At 38.5% G+C, this 27,696-nt stretch overlaps 1 protein-coding gene across 1 annotated transcript in view; it reads left to right on the forward strand.

Moving 5' to 3' along the window:
- LOC128657235 (parapinopsin-like) overlaps positions 1 to 27,696 on the forward strand; it is a 707,525-nt gene that overhangs the window by 381,446 nt on the left and 298,383 nt on the right. Inside the window, exon 4 of the mRNA XM_053711500.1 lies at positions 16,211 to 16,444. Coding sequence (XP_053567475.1) covers positions 16,211 to 16,444 — 234 coding nt within the window. The remainder of the gene's footprint in view (positions 1 to 16,210; positions 16,445 to 27,696) is intronic.

The raw sequence follows: 27,696 nt of genomic DNA on the forward strand, positions 1-27,696 counted from the left end.
TTTTGTGTGTTTAATCTCAAGGACCGAATCTTTTACTTTGGCTACCACAGTTTTAAGAATAGTGTCAAATTTGGCAAAACTGGCTTCTAACTGACGTAAATTCATCTCAGCTTGTAACTCTCCTATCTCCTCTCTGATATTTTTGAGGAGATTTGATTTATATGATATCAATAGCATCATTAAACGTATTGAACAGTCAGATAGAATGTCATTCCAGGCATTAATAAATACAATATCAGTTACATCAAAAGTGGGGAATTTACTCAGTCTCAACCCACGTGGAATAATTTTTAATTTAAGGTAGGTCTCAAGTGTCCATATGTCCCATTGGAGCTTATGCTCCCTTATCAAAAGCTTCTCCAATTCCTCAAATAAGGCTGATAGAGAATAATTGGATTTGTCAGTTGAAAAAATTCTTTCAATTTCATTAGAAGTACAGTCTCTTTCAGAAGTGGGCAATAAAGAGTAAAAATGTGTGACCTCCATGGAGAAAAAAGGACTGCTCAGATTAGTGGATGAAAGCAGTAAAGTGCAACTGGGTAAAACACTTGAAAATAGAAACAGTAAAGTAAGATAACTGCAACATCCAAAGAATGTTCAAAGTAGAATATTTAAGCCTTTAAATATTGAAACAAAGTTCTGACTCCGGAGGATACAACGTTCATAAACCCATAGGTAGCAAAAGTAATGATCCAGTAGAGATTCCCCCTTTACACGCTCTGTACATTAGTAATAGACAGCAAACGACAGCAAGTAATTCACAGCTCTAATGAACAGCAGATTTATATGTATCAAGCCACACACAGGTATTAGGTAAAAGATCAGGGGGAAACCGTGTTCCCAGGAGGCACTACCGCCTCAACTCACCACCACACGGGTGCACCGATTAACCTCTCGTCTGGTGTGTATGTTCAGCGTCCCTTAGACATTAGAGCTGACTTATCCAAAGGCTGTAGCGTCTTCGGCAGAGCGTCCCACTAAGCGGGAGGGGGTGTGTTCCGATCCTCTGGCATCATGTGATTTCCGTGAGCCAATTGGAGAAACGATCTGTAATGCTTGGAAAGGCCTCCGTGAACCTTGGAGCTTAGAGTCCTTAGACCGCTGCTGCAACCCAGTTAGAAGTACACAACCAAGGAAGAATTGTGCAGACAACGGTCAATGTTGATAAAACTTCATCTTTATTGTTGAAAACATAAAAGCACTCCAGGGGTCAACACAAGTACACAACACGAGTGTCCGCTAACATGTTTCGGCCCTCAGGCCGTAATCATAGCTAAAGGACTGTGTACCTGTGTTTCTTAAAAAGCAACAGGATTTCTTTGATTGGTTAAAAATAAAGAACATGTTGTGTAAAGGTTAACCCTGTGGGAACCAACTTTAATTTACATACATATATATATGTGCATATATTGCCCATCTTAGAACTTAGTTAGATTAGTGCTTAATATTATATATATATATATATTAAGAATACATAATATTTATCAAAATATAATGCCATTTTGTTAATCAGAGCATCTAAAACGTATATATGTTGGAATTATACTTTTATGTCATTATTTTCTTTTAGGTAATCCTTTTAAAAGCATAAATAAATACATTTTAGATTACAATTATTCGAATAGTTGATTATGGATTTAAAAAATATGAGGAAACATTTGCTACCATGTTAAACATTTTTCCATGTTAAAATAATGAGGAATTGTTTGCTTGTGCTTTGTGTTATAAATACAAATTTAACAAAAATATTGACAGAACGAAAACACACAATCAAATGACTGTATTAAGAAATAACTAAATACTTTTGAAAGACATTCAGACAATTTTAGCTTGGCTTGTGACTTTTAATATTTAAAAAACATCAAATTGTTATTTATTTGTCACTTCACAGACTTTAAAAAATCATGTTGGCATAGTGCCTGGCATTTATTTATATTTCTTACCAAGATATTGACAATTGCTGTACATCTATACTATAATCGCGATTGTAACGCGTCCATCGCCAATGGTGGATTCTTTCAACACCCTGCCGTTTTAAAAAAACACCTGGATGCAGCGTAGGCAAACCCAAAGTCTTAAAAAAAACACGTAACTGCCCGCACGGAATAACTGAAAAACACGTAACCGCCTGCAAGAAATAAAAATAAAAACACATAACCGCCCGCACAAAGTATAGCAAAAAACAACCTAACCTCCCGCATCAACTATTAACAAACACCTAAATTGTCAACCCCCACATTGCAAAATAATAAAGCAATTAACCCCTAATCCGCAAATAACGTAATTAAAATATTAACCCCTAAACCGCCAACCCCCACATTGCAATACACCTATTTACTGACTCTTAAACCGCCAACCCCCCACATCGCAATAAACCAAATTAACCTATTAACCTCTAAACCGCCAAACCCCCACATCTCAATAACCCTAATTAACCTATTAACCTCTAAACTGCCAAACCCCCACATCACAATAAACCTAAATAACCCCTAAACCGACAAACCCCCACATCGCAATAACCCAAATTAATATATTAACCCCTGTACTGCCAACTCCCCCACAACGCAAATAACAAATGAAATTACTAAGCCCCCTAACCTAACACCCACTAAATTACCCCCGATTACTACTACATTACAATTAAAATAAAAAAAACAAACATTTAATTACAAAAAATAAAAAAGTCTAACATTACAGAAAAAAATAAGCAAAATTATCAAAAATAGAAAATATATACCTAATCCATATGAAAATAAAAAAGCCCCCCAAAATAAAAACACCCCCTAATCTAAACTACCAATAGCCCTTAAAAGGCCTTTTGTATGGCATTGCCCTAAGTTAAACAGCTCTTTTACCTCTAAAAAATACTAAGTCCCTCCTAACAGTAAAAAAACCCCACCCACCAAACCTCCCAAAATAAAAACCTAACAATAAAAAAAATTAAACTACCCATTACCCCTAAAGTGGCATTTGTATTGGCATTGCCCTGAAAAGGGTATTCAGTTCTTTTACTGCCCTTAAAATGGCAATCAGCTCTTTTTCAAGCCGAAAAATAAAAGAGCCTAAGCCCCAAATAGGTCCTCACTTTTTCTGAAGTCCGGCGGTGGTCTTCTTTCAGACGGATCCGTCATCTTCTATCTTCATCTGGAGTGAAGCCAGCACAGAGCGGAGGTGCGGAACTGTGTTCCCGGTGCCTGGATCCTCCTCGGCGGCGTGGAGGCTCCTCTTCATGCGATCGTCTGTCGCACACTGAAGATTGAATGCAAGGTACCCCATATTTATTGGGGTACCTTACATTCTTATCGGCTGAAATTTTGATATCAGCCAATAGGATGAGAGCTACTGAAATCTTATTGGCTGATTTGAACAGCCAATATGATTTCAGTAGCTCTAATCCTATTGGCTGACTTCAAAATTTCAACCAATAGGAATGCAAGGTACCCCAAATTGATTGCGGTACCTTGCATTAAATTTTCAGTCTATGATGGACATCTGATGAAGTGGAGCCTCCATGCCGCTAAGGAACGCCTCCGCCACCACCAAGGACGACCGCCATTGAAGACCGCCACTGAGGATCCAGGCATCGGGAACACACCTCTGCACCTCCGTTCTGCACCACCTTCACTGCGGATAAAGATAGAAGATGATGGATTCATCTGGAAGAAGACCTTCTCCACTGGACTTCAGGAACATTGAGTACCTATTTGGGGCTTAGGTTTAGGCTTTTTATTTTAATTTTTGGGGTGTTTTTTTTTTAGATTAGAGTTTTTTTGGTCTTGAAAAAGAGCTGATTGCCCTTTTAAGGGCAATGCCCATACAAATGCCCCTTTAGGGGCAATGGGTAGTTTAATTTTTTTAAGTGTTAGGTTTTTAATTTTGGGGGGTTTGGTGGGTGGGGGGGTTTACTGTTAGGGGGGACTTAGTATTTTTTAGAGGTAAAAGAGCTTTTTAACTTAGGGAAATGCCCTATAAAAGGCCCTTTTAAGGGCTATTGGTAGTTTAGTATTAGATTAGGGGGTGTTTTTATTATTTATTGGGGTACCTTTTTTTAGGTACTGTATAATCCTCTTTACGGCGTCCCAGTCACGTTGACATGGTGTCACAACTTTTATACAGAGTATACCCACTGCTGCGGCAATGTCTGGTCTTGTCACGGTGGCAATGTATAGCAATTTTCCAATTGCCCTGCGGTAATTGTCGTTATTGGGTAACAAGTTTTCTATTACGTTGTTTTTCAGGTAATCTGGTTCCATCAGTGTTTTCACTTCTTTTGCATCTTGCATGTGAAACTGTTCTGATATTTCTGTAATTTTCTGACTTTGGTTAAGAAGATAGCTTCCATCCTCTTCCCTCTCTATTTGAATTCCTAAATAATGAGTGATGTTCCCTAGTTCTTTAATCTCAAAGTTCTGTTTCAATATTTGAACAATCCAGTTGTAATCCCCTTCTTGTTCAAAACAAGTTATGATGTGTATATCCATTTGTTTTCTTGGTGCCTTGAATATAAACATGGATCTGCTTTGCTTCTTGAGAATCCTTCTTTCATGAGTACTTCATTCACTTTTTCATTCCACATTCTCACAGCTTGCTTTATTACATAGATGCTCTTTTGAAGTTTACATACAAGGTTATTTCCCTTCTCAAATCCAGGTGGCTGTTCCATGTGGAGATCCTGCTTGATGTCTCCATATAGGAAAGCAGTTTTGACCTCCAGGTGCCTCACTTGCATTCCCTTTCCGGCTGTAATGCTAAGGCGTGCCCTGATGGTGGAGTGCTTTACAACTGGAGCAAAATTTTCATCATATTCTTCTCCAAATTTCTGTGAGTATCCCTTTGCAACTAATCTTGCCTTGTATCTGTGGATATTTAATTCTACATTGTATTTTACTTTAAAAGTCCATTTGTTTCCTATAGTTTTGTGACCGAAGGGAGCTCAGTGAGTGTCCAGGTTTTATTTTCCTAAAGTGATTTTATTTCTTCTTCAGCTGCCTTTCTCCATTGATTGGCTTCCCTTTTTGGCAATTTTTCTATATCTTCCCAGAATGTTGGTTCGAGTGTTCCATGTATTGTAGCGATGTATGACAGCTTTCGTCACCCGAGTCGATTTTCTGATTTCTGGTTGTTGAGTGGGTTCTACTGGTCAGTGAATAGTTAATTTTTCTATTGTAAGCTCCACTTCTTGTTCTGATTCCTGCACAGCTTCACTTTGGTCAGCATCTCATGCTGGTTCAGTGGACAATTTCTTTTCATGACTTTCGAGGGACATTTTTTCTGATGTGTGTCTTTCAACAAAATAAACACTGCGGCTTATTGTGATCTTGTTAGTCTTTGGGTGAAGGATTCTATATCCTTTACTTTGTTCACTGTAGCCCACCAGAATGCCTTCTATGGCTTGGTCTCTAATTTGGAGCATTTCTCACTTGGAACTTAGCACTTGGTATGTTGCAGTCATTATTGATTCACCCCAGTTACTGGTTAGGTAAATTGGCATCTGAAAGCATGCATCTGGCTATTTCTATGAGGGTGCAATTTTTCCTTTTTTCAACACCATTTTGCTCAGGAGTGTATGGTACAGTTGTTTGGTGTACAATACCTTGTTTCTTTAGGTATGACTCCACTTCCTTACTCATATATTCCCCTCCATTGTTGGTACGTATAATTCCTGGTTTCCGTTGAAATTTGTTGCTGAATGTAGCTATAAATTCTTGAAGTTTCTCTGATGTCTCGCTTTTGTGCTTCATTAGATATGTTGTTATTTACCTGGAATGATCGACTATGAAGCTCAGTAAATTTCTGTTCCCACCAGGTGTGGGTGTTTTCATTGGTCCACACACGTCACTGTGTATGAGTTCCATAGGGTGAGTGTTTTTTCTTTGACTGGCTTGTGGAAGTGGGGCCCTTCATGAGCACGTGGCAAGGCAATATTATAATATCTTCTGATCAACCTCCCTTTGCAAGTTCCTTTATGGCTTCTGGGTTTCGATGCCCTAATCGTCTGTGCCACAGGGGGATACATGGCATTTACTTAGCAAAATCTCTAACAAGAATGGAGAAAATAACATTATTTAATTAACAAATGTATGCTTATGTAGTGTAAGTGTAAGATTAAAGGGACAGTCTACTCCAGAATGTATATTGTTTAAAAAGATAATCTCTTTATCACCCATTCCCCAGTTTTGCATAACCAACACAGTTTATTAATACACTTTTTACTTCTGTGATTACCTTGTATCTAATACTCTGCAGACTGCCCCCTTATTTCAGTTCTTTTGACAGACTTGCATTTTAGCCAATTAGTGTCATCTCATAAGTAACTCCATGGGCGTTAGCACAATGCTATCTATATGGCACACATGAACTAATGCCCTCTAGCTGTAAAAAACAGTCAAATGCATTCAGATAAGAGGCGGCCTCCAAGGGCTTAGAAATTCATCTTCATCCATGACTTAAAAAAAATTGCTCTGTCTCTGCACCCACACACAGCCACTGAAATATACTATACTAACAAATGCATTTCTAGAGGAACACTTAAATACTGACTACACTCTCTTGACTTTATAATGTTTAATTTATTAATTTATTCGACAATACAATGAAATCAAGGGCAGTTCTGTCGGTGTGGAAAAGTAAAAATTGAATTTGAAAAAAGCTTGATTACATTAAATCACTGAAAAAAAAGATTTTTTTTAAAAAAAAAATCATAAGGCTGTATCAAATTTAGGTTATTTTATTTTCACATTTACAATTGATGTTGCTTATTTTTTCCTCTTGGTCTTGCAGGCAGTCTCTCTGTACTCTGATTTATTTAATCATATTTATTACAATTAAAAGAAAAACAAATTCAACTTTTTATTTATGCTTGAGATATAATTCAATGAATTGCAAAAAGATGTGCATGTGAAATAAATGTTAAAAGCATTTAAAATCATAATTTTGTAAGACAATATTCATTGTGTAGCTGGCTCAGGACACAACCTTTGAAAAGTCTATTGAATGCTGTTTATCTTACTTTCAGTGCCATGGCCAATTAGATACAGATTAAGTAAGCTCATGCACATAATAACCAGTCGGCCAGATTACAAATTTTGTGTTATGAGCTGTGCGGTACTAACTTGCACGTTATTGTCACCGCTCACTTACCTACAGTGCTGGTATTACAGGTTTTTACAAACCAGGCGTTATCAGGCAAGAAGTGAGCGTAGAGCAAAATTGAGCTCCATACTGCACTTCAATACCAGCGCTGCTTAAATCAGCAGTGATCTGGTTGTACGTGCTCGTGCACAATTTCCCCATAGACATCAATGGGGAGAGCCGGCTGAGAAAAAGTCTAACACCTGCAAAAAAGCAGCGTAAAGCTCAGTAACGCAGCCCCATTGATTCCTATGGGGAAACTAAATTTATGTTTACACCTAACACCCTAACATGAACCCCGAGTCTAAACACCCCTAATCTTACACTTATTAACCCCTAATCTGCCACCCCTGACATCGCCGACACCTACATTATATTTATTAACCCCTAATCTCCCGTCCTCAATGTCGCCGCAACCTACCTACACTTATTAACCCCTAATCTGCCACCCCAATGTCGCCGCCACTATAATAAACATATTAACCCCTAATCTGCCATCCCTAACATTGCCGCCACCTACCTACATTTATTAACCCCTAATCTGCCGTCCCCCAACGTCGACGCCACTATATTCAATTTATTAACCCCCTAAATCTAAGTCTAACCCTAACCCTAACACCCCCTAACTTAAATATAATTAAAATAAATAAAAATAAAAATTACTATCATTAACTAAATAATTCCTATTTAAAACTAAATACTTACCTATAAAATAAACCCTAAGCTAGTTACAATATAACTAATAGTTACATTGTAGCTAGCTTAGGGTTTATTTTTATTTTACAGGCAAGTTTGTATTTATTTTAACTAGGTAGAATAGTTACTAAATAGTTATTAAATATTTAATAACTACCTAGCTAAAATAAATACAAATTGACCTGTAAAATAAAACCTAACCTCTCTTACACTAACACCTAACCTAACCCTACAATTAAATAAATTCCCTAAATTAAATACAATTAACTAAATTCAAAACAATTAGTTAAATTACAAAACCCCCCCACTAAATTACAGAAAATAAAAAACAAATTACAGATCTTTAAACTAATTACACCTAATCTAATAGCCCTATCAAAATAAAAAAAGCCCATCCAAAATAAAATAACCCTAGCCTAAACTAAACTACCGTCTTCTTGCTGAATGAAGGTTCCTTTAAATGACGTCATCCAAGATGGCGTCCCTTAGATTCCGATTGGCTGATAGAATTCTATCAGCCAATTGGAATTAAGGTTGAAATTCAGCCAATAGAATGCGAGCTCAATCCTATTGACTGATTGCATCAGCCAATAGGATTTTTTCAACCTTAATTCTGATTGGCTGATAGAATTCTATCAGCCAATCGGAATCCAAGGGACCCCATCTTGGATGATGTCATTTAAAGGAACCTTCATTCAGCAAGAAGACGTCGATTGAAGAGGATGCTCCACGCCGGATGTCTTGAAGATGGAGCTGCTCCACATCGGAAGTATGAAGATAGAAGATGCTGTCTGGGTGAAGACTTCTGCCCGTCTGGAGGACCACTTCTGCCCATCTGGAGGACCACTTCTGCCGGCTTCGTTGAGGACATCTTGCCGCTTGGATGAAGACTTCTCCCGGTAAGTGGATCTTCAGGAGTTAGTGTTAGGATTGAGTGGGTTTTATTTTTAGGTTAGGGGTTTGGACTGCAGTAGAGTTAAATGCCCTTTTAATGTCAATTCCCATCCAAATGCCCTTTTCAGGGCAATGGGGAGCTTAGGTTTTTTTAGTTAGTATTTTATTTGGGGGTTTGGTTGTGTGGGTGGTAGGTTTTACTGTTGGGGGGTTGTTTGTATTTTTTTTACAGGTAAAAGAGCTGATTTATTTGGGGCAATGCCCCGCAAAAGGCCATTTTAAGGGCTATTGGTAGTTTAGTTTAGGCTAGGGTTTTTTTTTATTTTGGGTGGGCTTTTTTTATTTTGATAGGGCTATTAGATTAGGTGTAATTAGTTTAAAGATCTTGTAATTTGTTTTTTATTTTCTGTAATTAATGTTTTGTTTTGAATTTAGTTAATTGTATTTAATTTAGGGAATTTATTTAATTCTAGGGTTAGGTTAGGATTTATTATAAGACAGGTTAGGTTTTATTTTACAGGTCAATTTGTATTTATTTTAGCTAGGTAGTTATTAAATAGTTAATAACTATTTAGTAACTATTCTACCTAGTTAAAATAAATACAAACTTGCCTGTAAAATAAAAATAAACCTTAAGCTAGATACAATGTAACTATTAGTTATATTGTAGCTAGTTTATGGTTTATTTTATATGTATTTAGTTTTAAATAGGAATTATTTAGGTAATGATAGTAAGTTTTATTTAAATTTATTTTAATTATATTTAAGATAGGGGGTGTTAGGGTTAGACTTAGATTTAGGGGTTAATAAATTGAATATAGTGGTGGAGGCAGCAGATTAGGGGTTAATAAATGTAGGTAGGTGGCGGCAATGTTAGGGACAGCAGATTAGGGGTTAATAATATTTAAATAGTGTTTGCGAGGCGGGAGTGCGGCGGTTTAGGAGTTAATATGTTTATTATAGTGGCGGCGATGTCCGGAGCGGCAGATTAGGGGTTAATAATTTTGTTTTATTATTTGTGATGCAGGAGGGCCTCGGTTTAGGGGTTAATAGGTAGTTTATGGGTGTTAGTGTACTTTTTAGCACTTTAGTTATGAGTTTTATGCTACAGCTTTGTAGTGTAAAACTCATAACTACTGACTTTAGAATGCGGTACGAATCTTGATGGGATAGGGTGTTCACTTTTTGGCCTCCCAGGACAAGCTCATAATACCGGCGCTATGGAAGTCCCATAGAAAAAAGACTATATGCAATTTGTGTAAGTTGATTTGCGGTAAGGCCAAAAAAGTGTGCGGTGCCCCTAAATCTGCAAGACTCGTAATACCAGCGGTAGTAAAAAAAGCAGGGTTATGAGGCTTAACGCTGCTTTTTTACTCATAACTCAAGACTCGTAATCTAGCCAAGTATTTTGCAAGTAGATGTATTAGGGTTCTGCATTCCATAGAATGCACACCAGCCTCCCTGGTTTGAGTGGAGACATCACAATTTTCAAAGATAAATTTCAGGAAAAACAGATAAATAATAATAGAGTCTTACAAAGCTTTTGAATTATGCATATTTAATCATTTTGGAGTCAATTCCAGTGCTACTGATTTTGTTAATCAGCTGCAGATACTAGTTTTCCAACATTGGAATTATCATAATCAAAATGTTAACTCCATTTCTGTACTGGAAAAAGATTGGATTGCCATACTACGCATGACTTCAGTGATCACAATCTATCTAACTACAAGTTATCCACTAAATATAGGCAACAAATCACACATCAAATTCAACAGCCAAAGGCACTTGTTAAATGCTCAAGTCCAACAATTAGATAACTTTTACAATTATATTTCCTTCTACTGTGCATCTAGAAATGCAGGATTAGCATCAGTATTTTTATAGTGTGCAACAATGTTGTAAATTGGTCATGTTGTCGAAGGCTGTGAAGTTGATAAGGATGTGATGTAATATAAAAAAACTGGCAAATCTGCCATGTTACATATTATCATTTGCTCTGTAGTTGTGTGTGTTTATATATATATATATATATATATACATATATAGTATATATATATATATATATATATATATATATATATACAGTATCGAATATATACATTTTTATCAGTTGTTTTTAGTAATCAAATGCATACATTTTTATATATTTTATATAGCAAATACACTTAGACTTGAATATTACTTAATAAAATTGTCCCTGTAAATTATAAATTGAATTGAACTATATTTCATGTTTCATTTAATTGCAAAGATTGTTTCTAATTATTTACCCATTTTCATTTATTCATTTCAACAATTAAAGGATTTTCTTGCTTTTTATTTTTGAATCTTCACCTGAACATCAAAGTTTTTTTTTTCTGTTTGCATCAATTATCCCCATATATTTTACTAGCATCATTTAATTAGAATATGCTTCAAGCTTTCTGTTGCCATAAATTTCCTAGAACAAATGTTAATAGACCCAATGAGATGATCACAGATTTATCATTATCTTCCAATCCTTCCCATTAAATGGTGAGTTATATTAGACAATCAAAGGGGATGTTTAATTGAGATTCTACTTTCTGCAAAGACATGAAGCTTTTAATTGCCTAAGATGCTGATTCACCATTCAGTACAAAGGGTTAGATTAAATCAATTTAATGTGGCTTAAAGGGACATTGCAGTCAAAATTTAAATGCACATAGATTTATTGCATCTTTGAATAGAAACATATTTGCAATATACATGTATTGGCAAAATTACTTCTATTAAGAGTTATCACTGTTTTAGTGTTAACATTTTTCGCTGCACGTGCATGTGAAGCATAGCTAGATATTTTCACTGCACCCACATTTTAAATAATGCAGCTGCTCAGATAATCAGTGGGGCTTGTATCATGTCAGCAATTAACAAATTGAGTCATTATCAGATGGTACAAGCACCTTAGGCTCCCTAAACAAGTGTTGTATTTAAAATGCTGGTGCACGGTGCATACTTAAATACACTTTTAAAACAGCTATAGCTTTTATAAGAAGCATTTTTGCTAATGCATGTACATTACAAAATTGCTTCGGTTCAATACCGAAATGCACCCATGTGGTTTCCAATTTTGGCTGGAATATCTCTTTAAAGCTTGACATCTAAACAGAATTTCTCATGGGCTACACAATTATGTAGCTGCTAATTTTAACCCTCAACTAACTATGGGGAATTCTCCCTTTGTGAGAGATTAGTTCAGGAAGTATATTGCCAATAGCGCGCTAGATTACAAGTGGCACACTATTGTTAGCTCGAGACGCGATAAGCAAAATTGTTATCGCACTAACTAGCTCACATATTACATGTTGATAGTAAATGGTTTTGCTAGAGCACAAATAAAATTTGCGCTCAACGGATTAGTGCGCCTGAAGACCTAATGCGAAGTGTAAGAGTTAAAAGAAAACGTTGCACCAAACACAAAATAAATACACTAAAATAAATAATTATTCTCATACATACAATTTCTGATAAAATATTAAATATAAATATTAATAAACATTTTATAAGGGTTAAAAGATATATGATATATGACAAAGTATTTGACTGGTTACAAGACTTCAGATTAGACATATGACCCCATATTTCCATATTTTTTTTTTAAAAAAATGACACTTTGTAGCAAAGCCACACCCATTTATGGTTTTCATAGCTTCACCTACTTAGATCCACTACAAAACAACCACAGAAAATACTAGTAGCATAATTTAACCGTATTGATTGCTTATTGCAGGTTAAATCATTACCTCCCTTACCTTCTGTCAATCACATCATTAGCATAAGAAGAATAGCCTTACAGCTCAGCACCTCAATAACACTTAGATTACAAGTTTTGCGTTATGGTGTGGTACGTCTTTAAAATTGGCTATTACTCTGAAAAGGACAGGAACGCATATTACGAGTTGTGTCGGTATAGTTATACCGCCAGCAATTTAGCCTGTAATGCACCGTCCATTCCGCACACTAAAAAAAATAACGTTTTTGTGTGGGATTTTCATAGCGCCAGTATTACAGGTTGTGTGGTCCGGCTAAAATGCTTGCGTTACAGCCTATACCGACATGATCCATACCGCCATCTGAGACCAGTAGTTATGGATTTTGCAAAACAAAAATGCTTCACAAAACTCATAACTAAACTGTTACAAAGTACACTAACTCCCATAAACTACATATTAACCCCTGAACCGCCGCCCTCCCACATCAAAAATACTTTATTAAACCTATTAACTCCTAATCTGCTACCCAACCACATCATGACTATTAAATAAACCTATTAACCCCTAATCTGCCGCCCACCCACATCGCCAACACTATTTAAATATATTAACCCCTAAACCTAACACCCTCCTAACTTTAAATTAAAACTACAATATAAATAGCCAAGAGGATGAGAGCTACTGAAATCCTATTGGCTGATTTGACCCTCCGCGCTGGATGGGATCGGCTTCCAGGATAGCTCTGCTCCGCGCCGCCAGGATAAAGATAAAAGACATCCCCGAGATGGATGAAGGTGTCGTTGCCTGGATGAAGACTTCTCGCCGCCTGGATAAAGATGGATTTCCGAACTTCAGGAACTGTGAGTAGATTTAATGGAGTTAATGTTAGTTTTTTTTTTTTTTAATTTGGGTGTTTTTTTTGTTTTACATTAGGGCTTTAGGCAATTGTAAGGGCTTTAGGCAATTGTAAAAGAGCTGAGCGCCCTTTTAAGGGCATTGAAAAATTGCTGAATGTCCTTTTAAGGGCAATGCCCATACAAATGCCCCTTTAGGGGCAATGGGTAGCTTAGTTTTTTTTATAGTTAGGTTTATTATTTTGGGGGGTTAATTGGGTGGTGGCTTTTACTGTTGGGGGGACTTTTTATTTCTCTTACAGGTAAAAGGGCTGTTTAACGTATGGCAATGCCCTACAAAAGGCCCTTAGTAGTTTATCGTAGGCTATGGGGTGTTTTTATTTTGGGGGGGCTTTTTTATTTTTATAGGGCTATTAGATTAGGTGTAATTGTTTTTATTTTTTATAATTTCGTTTATTATTTTTTGTAATCTTAGTGTTTTTTATTTTTTCATAATTTAGTGTTTATTATTTTTTGTAATTTTAGATTTTTTTATTTTTTTCGTAGTGTTAGGTTTTTTTAAATTTGGAATTTGGATTTTTTAATTGGCAGTTTTTTTATTTTATTAGAATAGTTATGTTAGATTAATTTATAGTTTAAATTTAGGTTTATTTTTATTTCACAGGTAAGTTTTTATTTATTTAAATATAGTTATGTTGTAAACTTAATTTAAAGTCAGATGGGTGTTAGGTATAGGGGTTAATAGTTTCATTTAGTGTTTTGCGATGTGAAGGGGCTGGCAGTTTAGGGGTTAATAGGTTTATTTAGTTGCGGTGATGTGGGGTGCCAGAGGTTTAGGGGTTAATAGGCTTATTTAGTATCAGCGATATGGGATGCCGGAGGTTTAGTGGTTAATCATTTTATTTAGTGGCGGCGAAGTCTGGGAGCAGTGGATTAGGGGTTAATAGCTTTTATTAGTGTCGGCGATGTCAGGAGTGGCGGATTAGGGGTTAATAACTTTATTAAGGTGTCGACGATGTCGGGGGCGGCGGATTAGAGGTGTTTAGACTAAGGGTTTTTTTTTTTTCCCCCCATAAACATCAATTGGGTTGTGTTACAGAGATTTTCCATTCCGCACTTCAGGTGTTAGGTTTTTTTTCTATTACTCTCTCCCCATTGATGTCCATGGGGGAAAGCATGCACAAGCACGTCAAATCAGCCCTTGGCTTTTGTGTGGTATAGAGCTTAACACCACCATATTGCATGCACTAGGAGGCTTTCCAATTACTGGTAATGGCAGCGCTATGGAGAGTGAAATAACGCAACTTTTTTGACGTTAGTTTCGCACCATGTTTAGCGCAAAACTCATAATCTGGGCGTAAGCAAGCAAGGAATAAATGATTAAGCTTTCAGCCTCTTATGTAGGACACCCCAAATCTTACAGACAGTAATGAGAATGGTAATGAAAACAGAGTGAAATTAAAGCCGCAATGACCTCCTGTAGTGGGAATACTGCACTTCACACAATATTATGAAACTAAACAGTGATAAAAAGGTACAGGCACTCCAGGCAGGTACAAGAAGCTAGAAAAATAGCACGGTTCTGGGGAAAAAGGGACAGCTAACATTTATGTGTGACATAGCTACTGTTAGCAACATTAAACATCAGATCCAAGAACAAACCTAATCAGATTTGTGTTTCTTTTTTCATATATTCAGTGACGTCTCAAGGACTTAAATACTCGTGGGGGCACTTTCCAAAGGTCCAACAATGTTTTGTGTGCAGAGCCGTGACAAAAGGGGGGGACTGGATGGTCTGGTGATGGTACCGGACATTCAGTAAGCTGGGTTGGGTGGTCCTTTGGTGGGGCTGGGTGAATCCTGTATGAGGAGGTGGTGGGAAACCTGAGGGTAGTTCACAGTTGGGGGGCACATGGGAGGATAGCCATTATGTTGAAATGGCAGTGCTCCCCTTGGACCCCCTAGTGACGCCACTGCATATATTTTACTTGACTGCAATATATACTGTGATGGACACCTAGCAACGCTATCAGCAGGTGATGGGTATTGCAAATTTTTAAGTTACGGAAATGTTCAGCTTTTTCTCTGAAATTCCTTTCAGGGATACCTTAATCTGTCAGGTAGAATAATGCACCGTGAGTAGCCGCCAGGCTACTTTTCAACAGGGTATGTTTGAATATTTCTTAAAATATAATTACAGAAATAAAGTCTAGCCAGTTTAGCTAATTGTATTCTGATTTTGTATTGGGGGAAAAAAGTGACAGCAGCATAATGTAGTCAGATTCATTTACTGATTGTGCAACTGAATAGCATTATTCATAAAACCTTCTACACACTGTCATTGACATGCATTGCATGCTATCAATTGTTTATAAAGCATCAAAGCTATTTCTAAAGCTGCATAAACAAATGATAGATTACAGTTATAAACAGTCCATACTGGTGCAGTCTGTTTAATTATTGCACGTACTTTCTAATTGCTGTCAAACTGTTGATAATTAATGTCTTGTATTGAGTGCAAGACAACACAAAAGCTTAATAAATTATGATTTAAGAACACAAACAACAATCATTGCTGCAGACAGATTCAGTACATCAGGCATCCTCTAACTGTTGTTTCATCCTTTTTCATGGAATGCTTCTCGGCATTATGTCATATTTATTAGTTTTCTGTGGCTCAAAGACCTTATGTCCTCTTGATGTCAAAACCTAAAAAGGGCTAATTGTACTAGTCCTCTGTGTTAAAAGGGTAACTGGATTACCCATGTTTTATCTAGAAATAGATGCTGTCTATTCACATAGGAAGAAGGTGGTTTGAAGTGCATTAGATGTTCCGATTAAATAAGTGTGAGGTGATGTTCTAACCCCTGACTCGCCTGTTTGTTTGATGACTTGCAGGTCAGTGGGATCAGCAAAGGAGCAGGACGCACAAGAGAACATAGAGTGCTTGTCATGGTTATTGTGATGGTTATCTGCTTCCTGCTCTGCTGGCTGCCATATGGGATAATGGCACTCATCGCAACCTTCGGAAAACCAGGTCTGATCACGCCATCAGCAAGCATCATTCCTTCCATACTGGCCAAAAGTAGCACTGTATACAACCCTGTCATTTACATCTTTCTAAACAAGCAGGTAAGTGATGTATGAAGATTATACACTTGCATTTCACTTCTCCTTATATCTTATATAAATATAATATATTGGTTTATAAAATAGAAAATATACATGAATTTTTATAGGTTACAATATTACCTCTTTAGATGCATAACATTGCAAAAAATGTATTTCCACAAAAACTATATATATATATATATATATATATATATATATATATACAAAAGTGCATAGGGATTTGCACTCTCACCTCATGAAATATCAGCCAGGGTGTCAGGAACATCAATATCCACTTCAAAGTTACAGAACCGCACTCACTGGACTTTCAGAAAATCAATAGTTTATTGTTTACAGTGATCTTTCAGGGAGCCAACCGTCCCCTTCATCAGACCAAACAAAGTGAGCAAAATAAAGTGCTTAAATAGCCTGTAACCCCACCCCCAGGAAGTGACACAATTGCAGTATCCATAGGAACAAACAATATGAATAGAATATTGCTTAATAGAAGTGTTATACGTGTATATGTCCATATAAAGTGAGAACATGGTGATATTTAGGGAATCAATGGAATGAAACAGTGTAAATATAATGTCTATATTGAACATGCTAATGAAATGTTTATCCTAATGTGCACACATATGTTAGCTAATCATGTAGCATGTCAAAATTATGATTGCCAATCTTTCTGACTCATATAATTAATATCTCAGAACATCACATATGTGTTATATAACTCCTCTAATGCTGTTATAGAAAGCAATGTGTGTACAGCCCACAGCTCATACCTGAATTGGCAGGAAGATTGTATTAGCCACGGAGATTACTTCCGTGTATAGAGGACATCATGGACACTCCCCCAGTTCAGCATGTCATCATGCAGTGGGGAGTGTGACACAATGGTCTGGATAGCCAATACGTTACGTGTATAGTGACACACACCTTGTGACGATCTGAGTAGCCAATCTGATTGCTAGAAAAACATAACTAAAAAATAAATAAACACATGAGTTATGTTGCATTCAATATTCACATAAAAAAGCAGTCAGGTATAAGCACTAGCTGCTATTGTGATGGTCAACTCTGTAGCTGGGGCGTAAAGCATGACTAGTAAAGGAGAGGAATAATAACACAAAAAATAAGACTATAACAGAAAATAAGTTGAAACTATAAAAAATGGTTGTGTTTGTCATAATCTAAATTATGTAATGGATAGTAGTGGAACTCAAAACTTTTATGTCATGACTATATGGGTCAGCCTTAATATGAATATGTATTAACTGAATTAAACCAAATAAATTAAACTCTATATAAAGTCAATTGTAGGGTATTCTATTCAGAATTATATGTGTAATTAGTGTTCATATTGTACTCTCAGAAGATATGTTAGAGGAAACAGTGCCAATCTAAGTTGGCATTAAGTCCATTAGGTTGGATGGTATTAAGGTGATAAATCCATTTTACCTCACATCTTAATAGCAATTTCTTTCAATCCCCACCTCTCCTGAGTGGGGGGATGTGATCGATCAGGCTGAATCTCTAGTCAGAAAGGGAATGTTTATGTTCAAGGAAGTGCCGACAGGCTGATCACTTTTGCCCGCTTTAATGGCTGATCTAATGGCAGATCGATGGTCGGCAAATCTGGTCCTGGCGCCGTCCTCCGTTTTCCCAATGTAATACAAACCACATGAACAATTCAAAAGGTAAACTACAAATGTGGTGGTACAAGTAAGGTAGAATTTTAAGTAGTATTGGTTGTTGTTATTGTTATGTGGATGTTTAAATGATTTCCCGGGATCATGGAATTGCACGTAGTGCAAGAAATGCATCTGTATGATCCTACTTACTACAGGATCAGTAAGGACTGGAGTTTCTCTAAGATTTTTAGCCCTCCTATAGGCAACTCAGGGTTTCTTCACTCACGCCTAGATTTAGAGTTTTGTCGGTAAAGACCTGTGGTGCTAACGATACTTTTTTTTCCAGCGCACCCTTAAGACAACGCTGGTATTACGAGTTGTCTGAATGGCTGTGTTAGCCTCAGAAAAGTGAGCGTTGAGCATAATTTAGCTCCACTTCAACCCTCAATACCAGCGTTGCTTACAGTAGTGGTAAGCTACCGTCATTCGTCGGGAAGTCGCTGGCCAGGATGGATGTTCCGCGTCTGAGGTCTTCAGGATGCTGCCGCTCCGCTCCGGATGGATGAAGATAGAAGATTCCACTTGGATGAAGACTTCAATCGGATGGAAGACCTCTTCTGCCCCGCTTGGATGAAGACTCAACCGGATGGAGGACCTCTACTGCCCCGCTTGGATGAAGAAATTGGCTCGGCTGAGTGAAGAGGACTCAAGGTAGGGAGATCTTCAGGGGGTTAGTGTTAGGTTTTTTTAAGGGGGGTTTGGGTGGGTTTTAGAGTAGGGGTATGTGAGTGGTGGGTTGTAATGTTCGGGGGGGGGGTATTGTATTTTTATTTACAGGTAAAAGAGCTGATTACTTTAGGGCAATGCCCCGCAAAAAGCCCTTTTAAGGGCTGGTAAAAGAGCTCATTACTTTGTAATTTAGGATAGGGTAGGGCATTTTATTATTTTGGGGGCTTTTCTTTTTTTTTTTTTTTTCAAAAGAGCTTTATTGAGATAAAGAAAAATTACATACAGAAATTATGCTGCACAAAAACACATTCAAATATGCATAAAAAACAAAACACTTTCGTAACAGCAGTGTTATAATATCTACTAGATTCTTCATCGTAATGCTTAGATATTCTGCGATCCCAACACGCAGGATGGGAACGCTAGGTCAAAGTAGTTTTTCAAATTAAGGTCTAAGTGAGAAGATCAAAAATAGAAGACAAACAAGGAAGGGGAAGATCATTGGAACTGAAGAGGTAAAGAGGAACCCTTAGCTCATGGGGTCCTGAGAGAGCAGAGAGAAAAGAGAAGAGAAAAAAAAAAAGGGGGGGGGAGGAGGGAAAGAGGGGGAGGGAGTGGCGGGAAACGGTCAGTCATGCCGTACTTAGGGTGTTTATATAGTACCATGCCAGAGGGCCAAGATAAACTCATACTTGTCTAATTTATGATTTTTCAAGTAGTAATTCCGCTCCATAAGGAGCATCTCTTCTACCTGCAAGTACCATTCTCCTATTGTAGGTGGGCCTTGTGTTTTCCATTTTTTGGGAATCAGTTTTTTTGCGCTTGTGATCATAATTAGCAGTAGGGCTAGGTGTGCCTGACTCTGAGCTTTTGGCAAGTCTATGAAGAGTAAAAACTCAGGTGAGTTCGGTACTACAATGTTTAAAATCTCAGAAATTTTTGTCCTAACCTCCCTCCAAAAGGGTGTAAGAGACGGGCAGAACCACCAAATGTGTAAGAGAGAGCCGTGTTCACCGCAACCTCTCCAACACTTAGGGCTAACGGTCGGGAATATCTTGTGTAGCCTAGTGGGAGTCAGGTACCATCTGCTCATAAATTTTATCTGAGTTTCTTGGATGTTTGAAGATACAGAGGATCTTTTAACCATTCCAAATGCCCTTAACCAGGACTCGGAGTCCAGCTCCAAACCCAGGTCTTCATTCCATCGCGATACATAGGTCGGGAGCACATCAGGTCCCTGCTGGACCATCAACTTATATAAGAGGGAGATCAAGTGTTTCGGCACACTTTCCGTTATACATAACCTTTCAAATGGGGTGAGAGATCTTCCCAAGTCTTGTTTATGTTTATGCCCGGTGATGAAGTGTAACAATTGATTATATTGTAGCCATGAGGCAAATAAAATGGGCTGGGTTTCTTTAAGCTCTGCTTGTGAGATGACTTTCCCATTTACAACTACACCAGAAATAGACCCCTCTTTCATTTTATAAGGTTTTATTTTATGGTAGCCTAACTTATAATGTGGAAGCTCCGGGTGCTCAAAGATTGGTGTAAGTGGGGAGTGCTTTGAAGAGATATGTGTAGATGTGGCTATAGTCACATCCCAATTATGGAGTATTTCTTCCGTTAAATGGTACTGCGAAATCTTATTGGGGAGCATTGACGGTGGCAGCCAGGCTATTGAGCCCATATTTTGAAGCTTGAAAATCTGTCTGTCTAAGGTAATCCACGCTTTGGATTCCTGGTTGTGTGCCCATTCAACTATCCTCTGTAGGCCTATCGCTCGTTTATAAGATGCAAGGTCTGGTAACCCCAGTCCCCCTTTATCTCTCGGAAGGTACATAGTGCGCTTTGGTATCCTGGGTTTAATGTTTGCCCAAATAAATTGCTCTATTAATTTTTGCATCTGGGCCATGTATCCTCTAGGAAGCGCGATAGGCAAGGCTTGAAGAAGATATAGGATTCGGGGCAGGATGTTCATTTTAATAACCCCTACTCTGCCTAGCCAAGAGATATATTTATTCTTCCAAGAAGAAAGGTCAGCAGCAATATCACTCTTAAGTGGGGTATAATTATATTTAAAAAGGTCAGCAGGATCAGAAGCCAAATATATGCCTAAGTATTTTAATTTCTTATTAGCTAGGGTAAGTTTGTATTTCTGTTGTAGAGTTTGGATAGTTTGTGGGCAGGTATTAACATTTAATAATTCAGACTTAGTTAAATTAAGTGAGAAATTTGAGACTCCTCCATAGGCCTCAAGTTCACTCAATAACTCAGGGATAGAATCAGTAGGGTTAGACAGGGTGTAGAGAACGTCATCCGCGTATAGCGCTTGCTTATACTCTGTGTTGTCTAGCGTGATCCCTGTGATAAGGGTATTAGAACGGACCTTCTGGGCCAGGACTTCAATCGACAGGGCAAACAGCAATGGTGACAAGGGACAACCCTGTCTGGTGCCATTGCTAATGTCGAAGGAATCCGATAAAGTGCCATTCACTCTAATTCTAGCACAAGGGTTTGAGTATAGTGCAAAAACGTAATGTAAGAACGTTTGTCCAAATCCCATCTTTTCCAAAACCCGACGCAGAAAAAGCCAATCCACCCTATAAAAGGCTTTCTCCGCATCGGTGGAGAAGAGCACCATGGGGATACCCGAGATCCTAGCATGATTAATCAGTTGTGTCACCTTAATCGTGTTATCTCTGGCCTCACGGCCAGGGACAAAGCCCACTTGGTCATTACAGACCAGGTCAGGAAGATATTTATTTATTCTGGTGGCGAGAATCTTTGCTAGTAATTTCATGTCCGAATTGATTAGGGATATGGGCCTAAATTGTCCGGGGGAATCTGCGACTTTACCCGGTTTGGGTATAACCGTGATATGGGCCTCTAAGAGTACCCGAGACAGTGTGGGGCTGTCTCGGAGTCCGTTAAATAAATCCAGAAGAGGGTTCGCTAGAATCTCCTTAAACTTTTTATAGTACACTGAGGAAAACCCATCTGGGCCTGGGCTCTTACCCCCAGGGCAATTTTTTATAGCAGTGAACAACTCCTCTATTGTTATCGGGGAATCCAAAAACTCAGACGCCTCCTTGGTTAACTTGGGAAGGGCAATGTCTGTCAAGTATGAGCTAATTAAAGACTCCTGCAGAGAGGTCTCCCCTACCTTAGGGGACACCTCTGGCTGAGCATGTATATTATATAGGGCATGGTAGTATCTGTGAAATTCTGCTGCGATTTGGGCACTACTATGAAACATGTGACCATCTGGAGATTTAAGGCAATGTATATGGGACCTCCGCTGTCTCTTTTTGAGGGCTTTAGCTAAGATTCTGCCTGGTTTATTCCCCCCTTCATAATAGTGCTGTTTAAGGTGGAGGGCCATTTTTTGATGTGACTCATTTAAATGTTTTTGTAATTCTAGTTTCGCTTCTTTTAACTGGGTTCTAGTAGCATTACAAGAAGGATTGTTTTTATGTTTATTTTCTAGGGTACCTATCCTAGACTGTAGCTCACTGTATTTGGCCCTGTATTGCCTATTGAGGAATGCCTTATGTTTTATTAGTGCCCCTCTAATTACACTCTTGTGGGCCTCCCAAATAGTAGCTTTAGAAGATGTAGGGTATGTGTTAAGTTCGAAGTAATCCCGCATAATATTATTTATATCCTTGAAAATTACCGGGTTATCTAGCATAGATTCATCTAGCCTCCACACCTGTTGTGTGACAGGAATGTCTGGCCAGAGGATCGAGCAAGTTACCGGGGCGTGGTCAGACCAAGTTATATGTCCTATATCACTATGGTGAGTTATCGAGAGGCCACAAGAATCAGTGTAGATATAATCAATCCTGGAGTAGCTGTTGTGGGGTATGGAATAAAACGAGTAATCCCTAGATGTAGGATGAAGAGTGCGCCAGACATCGTATAATGATGCTTTTTTGAGAGCGTCATTTACATGGTTAACTGTGGACATGGGAGTGCAAGTGATTCCCCGTGAAGTGTCAACAAGGGGATTGGCCACCAGGTTAAAATCCCCAGCTAGATATGTAATTCCTCTGGAATGTTCTAGAAGGAGGTCTGTGATCTTAGTCATGAAAGACTCCTGGCCGTGACTAGGCGAGTAGACTGAGACCAACGTAATATAGTGTCCATATAGAGTGCCCACAAGTAAAATGTACCGCCCCTCTGGATCCCTCTCAATGTGTGTCAGGATGAAAGGTACTGATCTATGAAATAAAATTCCCACTCCACCTTTTTTACTTTGTCCCGATGCAAAGTATGCTGTAGGAAATTGGGGATTATGCCATTTAGGCTCTTTGCCTTTTCTATAGTGTGTCTCCTGCAGTAAAATTATATGGCTCTGGGATTTTCTCAGTTCCTTAAGGGCTATAGAGCGTTTGCCTGGGTCATTCATGCCTTTAGCATTGATGGTAGTGAGATTGATGGAGTGGTCACCAAATTTACTGACTTTGGACTGCATTATCATTCAGGAGAGGGGGGGAGGATAGGAGGGGAGAAAATAAGAAAAAAAAAAAAAAAAGGGAAGAAAAGAAAAAAAGATAGAAAGATCTGTGCCAGAGGGGAGGCACAGACAAGAGTTAGCTAAAAAGGTCGAAACCAGTTGGGAGCAATTAATTATCTTCTTGCCCCAACCAGGTCCAAGAAAAAGAAAAGAACAGAATGTAACAAATACAGGGGATAAGCCCCATAACTGACGTGAGTTATAAAGATTATATTTATACTGCTAACACCAAAAAAAACTTGAGAACAAGATACCCTGATTATTTCAGCTGAGATAATGTAAATGTAAGAGGCTCTTAATTACTGGGTGACAAAGTGATTAAAGGGATAGATTTTGTTTCTGAGAAATAAACTCCTGTTAGCCAAGAGCAGCACCCTCGTTCTAATACCAACGGGGAGGGATAGACTAAGTACTCAAACTGGGAACACTAAAGGGCAAGAGAGCCAATCCAAGCCTCGTCCTCTACTTTTATGGAGTGGGGAGTTGTCTGTATCAGGGAGAGGCGGGGGAAGTTGCAATTTCCCTGTGTTGAGATAATAATAATAAGCCTCAAATTAATTGTTACCAGCTAATGGCTCGTGCCACATAGGGGCTCTAAGCTAGCCTGTCTTTCGTGGACAATTCTCTTCAGCTGAAAATTATATTAGAGGGAGTTATTAATACAAAACTGATCATAAGCTTTAACAAACTAAAGCAAATACTTATTAAAGTAGGACTGTATAAATCAAGCAATGATCTGTGTCTGTTCAGCGTCTAAATCATGTAAATGCGAGTAACAATACCCTCCAGAAAATTTTTCTCCCCTCCCCATTAGCATCCTATACATAACTCTGCTATCACTAAAAGCAAGTCAAGAAATATTGCTCCATCTATTTTAGCTGCCAGTCAACCTAATAAAATTTATCAGTGAGCAAGTTGTGACACATAATAAGTTGCAAGAGCATCTGCAAAGTGGAGCTATTGTGTATTGGAAAAACAGAGCTATCCCCCACCGATATATAACATTTCAGTGATAAAATAAATATCTATGAGCAACATCCTAGGTAAAGCTGGAATTTAGAAACATCATTCTAGACCTACACAGAACAATACAACCTTTTAAACTAGGCATAGTTTTTAAATATAAGTTGGCAGTCTCTGAGCATAATCATAGTCCAGTTGAGAGTTCAAGATCAATATTTCGTGCCTGGTAGTAGCTCTATATCAGTACTAGGTGCCTATCAGTGCATGCATGGCCAGACAGGAGTCTAGGAACATCATTTTAAACATAAACAGAACAATACAAACTTTTAAACCAAACACATTGTTTAAATATAAATTGGCAGTCTCTGAGCACAATCATAATCCAGTTGAGAGTTCAGAATCAATATTTAATACCTGATAGTAGCTCCATATCAGCACTAGGTATCTGTCATTACATACATTACCCAATAAATGGTCTGCTCCATGGATTGATCTCCTACCGCATGGGCAGAGGACCCAGCTCCTCTTGGCTGCTGTCCAACTGAGATGGGGATCTGTAGAGAAAGATTTTCAAAAAAGGTCTTTTGGTCCATTCCAGGCTTGAAGATGGCTGTTTTGTTATTATTCGTGGCAATGATGGATACAGGGAATCCCCATCTGTAGGGGACTTTGTTATTCCTTAGAATAGATGTGATGTGGCTCAAGTCCCTGCGTTTCTGCAAAGTCAATGGTGATAAGTCCGTAAAAACCTGTATCTCTTCTCCTGCGTGCATAATGGGGTGTTTTTTCCTAGCTCCCTGCAGGATTTCCTCCTTGTCTTTGAAGCTAAGGAACCTGACAATGATATCCCTAGTAGGAGCTTTACTTGGCGGCTTGGGCCTAAGAGCTCTGTGGGCCCGCTCTATAGGAATTTCTGGCGAGGATGGGGAGTCTTTGATGATCCTAAACAAGGCTAGCAGGTAGCCCTCAATATTTTGCGGTGCAATGGCTTCAGACACTCCTCTGAAACGCAAATTATTCCTGCGCCCTCTATTATCAATGTCCTCGAGCTTATCGTTGAGATACTGTAAGTTGTCATCGTGTTTTTGAATATCAGATGCTTGTTGCTGTAAAGTTAAAGCGTTATCATTAGAAGCTTTTTCAACTGTGGTGACTCTCGCCTCTAGTGCAGAAAAATCTCTTCTCAGGTCTCCAAACAGGCTCCTCATTTCATTCATAACTCCTTTTTATATCTTCTTTTGAGGAAAGGTGGAGTAAATCTGCCTTTGTGATGTATTGAGGGGCATCAGTGCTATTGGAGGGCTTAGCAGAGACTGGGTTTTCTGACTGACTTTCCATTTCACCCTCCACCGTTTCTCTGGTGTTGTCTATGGGCTTAAGGTAGTGGCTCATGGGCTTAGAGGCACTTGGTTTTTCTGCCCTGCTGGTTCTTTTATTAGGCATAACCTTCTAGCAGTGTTAGTGTGGAGACCCGAATCAGATGCCAGGAAACAGCCTGTCAAAACCCCTTTTCTTACTGTGCAGGAAAGCAATAAAGGGTTCCCAACATAGGCCCAGTATTCAGTGTTCTCTTATTACTGCCACTCGTTCAGTTCAGTAGAATACTGTGCTATTATATCTTGCGTGTACTTTATGGAGTATTAAAAAACTTAGAGGCCTTCTTACTTTTACTGTTCTATTAGATTGAGGCAGCGAGTCTGCGAGTTCCCGCCAGAGTTAGTGATATCTCAATTGCTGTTTATTTGTAAAGCAGGAATAAATACTCCACATTTAAAATGCTTAAGGCAGAGGTATATCCTATTAGGATCGCAGCGTATGTGTCTTATGCTGCTGCTCTAAACGTGCCTATTCAGTAGATGGTAGGCCTAGTCCCCTGTTTCTTATCTAGGGCTATATGGGGGCTTCACTTCGCTACCCTCCTCCAGTGAGCCTCCGGTTTCAAACTAATCTGAACCGGGTTCAGTATCAGTGCCTTGATGGAGCGGTCGGGTGAAAGGGGAAGCTTCCGTTACTGTGCGCTTAAGGTCCGGTAAGTCTTGTGATGTTTCTTCCTATGCCCCAAGCCTCTGCCTATAACTATGTCAGCGCTCACCTTCCGCTCCGGTCCTCATCAGCGCTTCTGTAGGCCGTCCTCACTATATCAGCCACTGGGTCCCGGTCTGCACCAGCTGCCAGAAATCCACTGATCAGCCGCAGGGGGCAAGATAAAAGCAGGCCTACCACGCGGGTCCCGTAGTTCCGTCTCCTCCAGGTCTTATATATTGCTCAGATAAGTGCTTCTACAGCGGAGTTGGTTTACAGGCTAAGGGGAACATGTTCCCATGTAGGTGCACAGGGAAATCATGTAGCTTAGAGAGCTTTGGTGTTAAAATGAGCAGTTATGTCAGTTTTGGTAGCAGGAGCTTTCCTAGTGTGCGACCATCTTCCTGCGTGGTCAGGCTCCGCCCCCCGGGGCTTTTTTATTTTATTAGGGGGCTAAGATTAGGTGTAATTAGTTTAAAATTCTTGTTTTTTTTATTTTCTGTAAGTTAGTGGGGTTTTTTGTATTATAGTTTAGTTTATTTAATTGTATTTTAGTTTAGATAATTGTAGGTAATTTATTTAATTAGTTTAATGATAGTATAGTGTTAGGTGTATTTGTAACTTAGGTTAGGATTTATTTTACAGGTAATTTCTCTTGTTAAGTGTGTTCAGTCCACGGGTCATCCATTACTTATGGGATATATTCTCCTTCCCAACAGGAAGTTGCAAGAGGATCACCCAAGCAGATCTGCTATATAGCTCCTCCCCTCACATGTCATATCCAGACATTCTCTTGCAACCCTCAACAAAGAAGGAGGTCGCGAGGGGAGTTGGAGTTTTTACTTAATTATTCTTCAATCAAAAGTTTGTTATTTTAAATGGCACCGGAGTGTGCTGTTTTTCTATCTCAGGCAGTATTTGGAAGAAGAATCTGCCTGCGGTTTTCTATGATCTTAGCAGGCGTAACTAAGATCCACTGGCTGTTCTCGACATTCTGAGGAGTGGGGTAACTTCAGAAAATGGGAATAGCATGCGGGGTTCCCCGCAAATGAGGTATGTGCAGTACAATATTTTCTGGGAATGGAATTGACTAAGAAAACACTGCTGTTACCCACATGATGTAAGTACAGCCTTAAATGCAGTAGTAGCGACTGGTATCAGGCTGATAAATGTATGCGCAGTTGAGTTATTTTCTAGGGACTAGAATTTGACTGAAAAAATACTGTTAATACTGAAATAATGCTTAAGCCTTATCTGCAGTAGAAGCGACTGGTAGCAGGCTTAGTGATAACTTTGCATGACTTTGAAAAAGTTTGTTTTTAAAACGTTTACTGGCATGTTATTCGTTTTGTGAGGTACTTTGGTGATAAATCCTTTTTGGGCATGATTTTTTTCCACAT

Source organism: Bombina bombina, chromosome 4, assembly GCF_027579735.1.
Source record: "Bombina bombina isolate aBomBom1 chromosome 4, aBomBom1.pri, whole genome shotgun sequence".
Classification (NCBI taxonomy): Eukaryota; Metazoa; Chordata; class Amphibia; order Anura; family Bombinatoridae; genus Bombina; species Bombina bombina.